This window comes from Trachymyrmex cornetzi, unplaced genomic scaffold (genome assembly GCF_001594075.2).
Source record: "Trachymyrmex cornetzi isolate Tcor2-1 unplaced genomic scaffold, Tcor1.1 scaffold332, whole genome shotgun sequence".
Classification (NCBI taxonomy): Eukaryota; Metazoa; Arthropoda; class Insecta; order Hymenoptera; family Formicidae; genus Trachymyrmex; species Trachymyrmex cornetzi.
This window is the reverse complement of record NW_017298026.1, coordinates 34,824-41,367: the sequence shown is the minus strand read 5'-3', so window position 1 is coordinate 41,367 and position 6,544 is coordinate 34,824. Positions and strand designations below refer to the sequence as shown.

The window sequence follows — 6,544 nt, the reverse complement described above, 5'->3', positions numbered from 1 at the left end:
GTTACCAAAAAAATGTAACTTCGTTACCGTTACAGTTACCAAAGAAAAAAAGTAACGCAGTTACTAGTAAAGTTACCAAAAAAATAACTTGTAACTGTAACTTCGTTACAAGTAACGAGTTACTTCCATTCCCTGGTAATCAGTGACCCCGAAAACCCCCGAGTGCCCAGTTTCATCTCGATCAATTAACTTTTTACATTTCGGTCGACCATTTTGGATCCGCCAGTTTGAATTTTGATAATCTAAGATCAGATTCGTAATCAGTGACCTCAAAAACCCCCGGGTAGAAAATTTTAGCTGTTTTACATGTAGAGAAAGTGATATGCTTCAATAGATTAACGGTTTCACGAAATATTCCATTCTTTTGTTTAAATAATAATTAAAAATGGCGCAAAAATTTAAAATTCGGCCTGCATAGTTTTTTTGGTAATTTTGTCCCCTTTAAGCTCGTTTTTGTTTAATCTAAATCGGTCGAGCCGTTGCTGAGGAAATCGTTGTTGATGAAAAAAATCACCCGGCGCGCCACTGTGCGTCGTTGCCAAGCTCATCATGCAAGAGCTTTGGCAGTCCGGCGTTCATTGGGACGAGTCGATTCCACAACATATTCATTCGCGATGGGTAAAATTTAGAGCGCAACTATACGATTTAAATCGAATACAAATGCCGCGGGGGGTCAGGCCCGAATCCAACTCACGCTTTGTTCAGATCCACGGGTTTTGCGACGCGAGTCAAAACGCTTATAGTGCCTGTGTGTACATTCGCACCAAGGTGGCCCCGGGGGAACATCACTCTGATTTGCTCTGTTCAAAGTCTCGGGTTGCCCCTCTCAAAGCCACAACGTTACCGAGACTCGAGCTCTCAGCAGTATTACTCTTAGCCCGATTAATCTCGAAGGTTCACGATTCATTAGGCGTTCCCTATCTTCCTAAGGTACTGTAGTCTGACTCGACAATTACCCTAAGCTGGATATCTTCATCTTCCAGAAAGTGGTCCGTCTTTGTGGCCAATAGAGTCGGCAAGATCCAGTGCCTCACCGAAAGCAAGGATTGGCGTCACGTGGCATCATCCCAAAACCCGGCCGACATTTTTTCGCGTGGATTAGGCCCCGGCGAGTTAGCCGATTTGAGCTTGTGGTGGCACGGGCCGCCCTTCCTGCAAACGAACGATGACCTTTGGCCCACGGGGACATTTGCGCGATTAGAGGAAAATCTTCCTGAGCTGCGGAAAACGGCAGTCGCCGCCACCGTACGGCCCGATACGTCCCTCATCAACGACCTCCTAAGCAGGTTTTCTAGTGTGAACAGGATATGTCGGGTAATAGCGTACTGTTTGCGATTTTCTAAATCTTAGCGCCCCGCGTCGCCATCTGAATTCATCACTCCCAACGAGTTATCGCATGCCTTGAAGGTCATTTGCAAGGATGTACAGAGGCAGGAATTTCCCATTGAACAGGAGTCTTTACGCAGGGGAGAGACTATCCCGCAATCGAACAGATTGCTGTCTCTTTCGCCCTTCATGGATGAAAAAGGTTTAATAAGAGTGGGGGGCAGATTGCGAAATTCTCAGCTTCCCTTTGACTCACGTCATCCCATTCTGCTTCCTGGCGGCCACAATCTAACTCGGCTCTTAATAAGTCGGGAATACGCTCGTAACCTTCACGCTGGTCCGCAGGCCACTATGGCCGCGGTCCGCCAAACATTTTGGCCACTATCTTTACGGTCAAATACGCGCAAGATCATACAAAAGTGCGTAATTTGCTTCAAGGCCAACCCACGGCACTCGCAAACCATAATGGCCCCGCTCCCGGCTGGCCGCACTACGGTGTCGCGTCCCTTCTCGCGCTGCGGGGTCGACTACGCCGGCCCGTTCGCTATAAGAGAGGGAAAAAGACGAAATTCTAAAAACCACAAGGCATATATAGCCATATTCGTCTGCTTTGTACCCAAAGCGGTACACATCGAGGTAGTGAGTGACCTGGCCATTGATGCCTTCTTGGACGCATTCAAGCGTTTTATCTCACGCAGGGGCAAACCAGTCCACATGTTTTCCGACAATGGAAATAACTTTGTTGGCGCTAATAAGCAGCTCCAAGAGTTGCACGAATTCTACGTTCAGGCTAAGGCGCGGGGTCAGATCAGTCAATTTTTACATGATCAACAAATTTCTTGGAGTTTCATTCCGCCGAATGCTCCTCACTTCGGGGGATTATGGGAGGCAGCGGTTAAATCCGCGAAATTACACATGACTCGGGTTGTCGATGGAGCTCACTTAACATTCGAGGAGCTTCAAACTATCCTATGCGAGACAGAAGCCATTCTTAATTCGCGACCTATTACGGCCATGAGCTCGGACCCTAACGACATGTCACACCTAACCCCAGGACATTTTCTGATCGGCACGGCACTGAACAGTTTTCCTTCCAGGGACTTAGACGACGTTCCGGAGAATCGATTGCTCCGTTGGCAGAGGATTCATCAGATTCTGCAGCACTTCTGGCGTCGCTGGAGCACAGAGTATTTACAATCATTGCAGCAACGTTCTAAGTGGAAGGTTAGCGAAGGCGCGCAGCTGCTGCCTAATCAGCTCGTCCTCATAAGGCAACCAAACACGGCGCCCCTACAATGGATCCTGGGACGCGTGCGAGAGATCCATGCGAGATCCGACGGCGTGGCCCGCTCGGCCACGGTTCAGTGTTCCAGGGGATCGTTTGTGCGGCTGCTGACTAAGTTGGCAATTCTGGCGCTCATGATTGGCTCGAGCGCCGACGGGTGGCACCCAGTTGGGCATGGCTCAATTGGACACGAGCCACTCACAGCGCTTGAGACTACAAAGCTCCTAAGCACCGGTCGCTGTGATTGGTGGTGTCCAATCGAGTCGTGGTCAATCGGGATCGCCCCAGCGCCGACTAACGCGGTCTATTTCCTGCGTCATATCGCGTAGATCCTGCGTGCGCCCGATAACGCGTTGCACGACCAGATTGATCTCAACTATCGACCGTGACGCACGCTCTCGCCTGCCACATCGTTTACGCGAAGGTCTTGTACACGTACGCTGTCCGAGATGCACTCGAACCGTGTTCCGAAGCTAAAGAGTGCACCGAATTAAATAGAGAGAGGATAACCGGCCCTCTCGGCCGTAATTTCCGCTGGAAAGCTACCACGGAAGAAAATGGAATCTGTGCACGTGCAACGCCGCGCGTGCCTCAAAACTATACAACCGTTGATAAGGAATACCGTCCCTTTTTTGTACTTTTCCAAAGTTCAATAGCGCTTCTCTTATAGCCATCATTAACAATTTCATGTTCTTCTGAAATACAACTAACTTCTGCTTGATCATCGTCTTCATCTTCTTCAAGTATTTCTATTTCATAATCGTCGACAAAATCTGCATCTAAGTTTGATTCCCAATAATTTTCAAATTCTAACGTAGTATCAATATGAATATCACATGTCATTTCATTCATTGAAGAGTGTATAATATCCTTTACCACATCGCGTAATGCAATTTCTTTATCATTTACAGGTGTTTCCGGAATTTTTGAAATTTGAAAAAGGATAATTAACATATTGAGAATATTTGCAGGATTCATTTGTACCATTTTAATGATTTGCACTGTGTGATTTTGACTTTACACTTGAATTATTCGTTATTCTTGCTATTTATGCCTTATACTGAAATTATTCCAAGAACTTTGTGATTTATATAGTAATTTCAAGTGAATAATAATCAAGGACTAATAATAGATAAGATGTTTTTCAAGCACGTATATCACATATGATGTATTATACGTGCTTGATTAATAATATTAATCAAGCGACAATAGCGTCATTTTTATATCACATATGATGTACGTGTTTGATTAATATTATTAATTAACGGGAAAGTAGCGTCATTTTTATATCACATATGATATACATGCTTGATTAATATTATTAATATTATTATTATTATTAATCAAGCACGTACATCATATGTAATATAAAAAAATGATGCTATTGTCGTTTGATTAATAATATTAATCAAGCACGTACATCATATGTGATATAAAAATGACGCTTAATAACGAGATTAACAAGTAGTTTTAAAATTTATAATAAATACATTCATTGCTCTTTATAACAAAAAATGTGCCTATACATTATAGGAAATATATGGTACCGCAACTCATCACTGTTATGGCTACTGCACACTGGACACGATGAGCGATGCGCGATGACCTCGCAAGATTTTAATTTTGTCCGTTCATACTAGTTCATACTGGTTCTAGTGAACGCGACAAGCGACGCGCAATTATTTTTAATACAATACGAAAGTATTTATTAATACAAAAATATAATCAATTATACATTGAAAAGTTATTTTTATTCATATACATTTAAAATATATGTATATACTGTAAGTATTATAAATTTACGAAATAAAGTGATTAACCTAAAATTAATAATTTAACCTCAGTTACATTTGTTCTATGAATATAGCTTATTATGCAATCAGTTACGGACATATATAAAAAACAGAGACGTTTTTTAACATTGTTGTATCTTTATGCGCAAAGAAAACAGTTCGGTATGAATTACCATCAAAATCGTCTCTTTGTATTAAGCGCTTGGCATCTTAAACGCCAGGCACAACAAAATGATTTTAATTTATCGGTACGACAACGACGATGGTGGGTTCGTCCGATAAATCAACGTCGGAATGAACAAGGAGATGGTGAACATCTGATTAATGAGATGCGACTTTTGGACGTAGATTCACATTTTAATTATTGCCGTATGACTGTCAATGTCTTTAACGAACTACTCGCAATTTGTGGACCTGCATTACAAAAAACTCAAACAAATTTTAGAAAACCCATTTGTCCTCGCACAAGACTATATTTGACATTAAGGTAAGTTTATGAAAGATGTACAATGTTAATAATTATTAAGAACTAATTGTATTAAATATATTAATTAGTTTTTTTAACTACATGTAGATACTTAGCCACTGGAGATAAAATGTCTTCAATTGCTTACGCATTTCGTGTAGGACATAGCACTGCTTCAGCAATTATTGCGGAAACATGTGAGTGTTTATGGAACGCGTTGAAAAATGAAATGTTTACGCCTTCAAAAGACAATTGGAAGAAAATTGCAAATGAATTTTATACACGCTGGAACTTTCCACACTGTATAGGTGCGATGGATGGAAAGCATTGTTGTAAAGGTATATGTATTTGTATATTATATAAAAATATATTATATATTATATATATATTATATAAAAAGGTATATAAAATAGTATAAAATAGCGTATAAAATATAATAGTAAGTAAATATAATTAATGTAATAAATAATAAATAAATATAATAATCTAACATTATAAAATGGTGTATAAAATAGCTTTTTATCATAATTATTAAGAAATGTCTAAAAATTGCAGCAAAATTTTTTATTAGCATAACTTTTATTAATACACGTGATGTGAATATAATAAATAAATGATATTTTAATTTTTAGGCACCAGCAAAATCTGGATCAACGTTTTACAATTATAAGGGAAGTCACAGTATACATTTGATGGCAGTGGCTTCAGCATCATATCGATTTCTTCTTGTCGACATTGGAGCTAAAGGTCGTCATAGTGATAGAGGAGTATTTAAGAACTCTCTAATGGGACAAATGTTTGCTGATAATGAACTTGATGTACCTTCACCTTCCCCAATCATCGAGAACGGAGATCCAATGCCTTATGTATTGGTGGCAGATGAGGCGTTTCAACTGACCCATTATACAATGAGACCATTTCCAGGCAAAACAATATCATATGATCAACGAATTTTTAATTATCGTTTGAGCAGAGCTCGAAGAATTATTGAAAACACCTTTGGCATAATGGTGGCACGATGGAGAATCTTTGAAGGACCAATAAATACATTATTAAAAACGGCAGAAAAAATTGTGAAAGCTTGTATAGTATTGCATAATTTTTTAATGGATAAACCGCAGTACTGCAGGCCTGGTTTTGCCGACTCCATACAGTTGGATGGAACAGTAAGTCTTGGTGAATGGCGCCAAGAAATACGAAATGGGCTCCAGTCGATAAGAAGAGTAGGAAGCAACACTCATGCTCGGAATGCAGCCACTGTGAGGGAGAACTTTAAAAACTACTTCCTTGATATATTGGAGCTGTTCCGTGGCAATGGGACATTGTCTAACAGATTAAAGAAACTTATATAAATACTTTGTGTTTATATTCTATAAAATAACACACACACACACACACACACACACACACACACACACACACACACACACACACACACACACACACACACACACACACACACACACACACACACACACACACACACACACACGTATACAAAATATATTTAAGTTTATATAAAAAATACATGATTCATATCTACTTATGTAATTAATATTGATATCCTCGATATTGAGCTGTTTTGTGGCAATGGGATCTAAGATGAGATTAAAGAAACTTGTATGTATCTGAATATGTGATTTGTACTTACATTACATAAAATATATATACGAA

At 40.1% G+C, this 6,544-nt stretch overlaps 1 protein-coding gene across 1 annotated transcript; it reads left to right on the top strand.

Moving 5' to 3' along the window:
• The first annotated feature begins 549 nt into the window (after window positions 1–549).
• Window positions 550–6,222, top strand: LOC108762994 (uncharacterized). The gene is made up of 4 exons (XM_018510278.1): window positions 550–935; window positions 984–1,245; window positions 1,351–2,550; window positions 5,503–6,222. Exons 1-4 carry the CDS (start codon window positions 550–552, stop codon window positions 6,220–6,222), a joined length of 2,568 nt encoding a protein of 855 aa, XP_018365780.1.
• Window positions 6,223–6,544: the final 322 nt, after the last annotated feature.

What these genes read in the sequence shown, in the direction of transcription:
- LOC108762994 (XM_018510278.1), top strand. Translation starts at nt 550, where the DNA reads ATGCAAGAGCTTTGGCAGTCCGGCGTTCATTGGGACGAGTCGATTCCA. An exon ending in CCCTATCTTCCTAAGGTACT is followed by an intron (nt 936 to 983) that starts GTAGTCTGACTC and finishes TTCATCTTCCAG; the next exon opens with AAAGTGGTCCGTCTTTGTGG. An exon ending in AGCAACGTTCTAAGTGGAAG is followed by an intron (nt 2,551 to 5,502) that starts GTTAGCGAAGGC and finishes TTTAATTTTTAG; the next exon opens with GCACCAGCAAAATCTGGATC.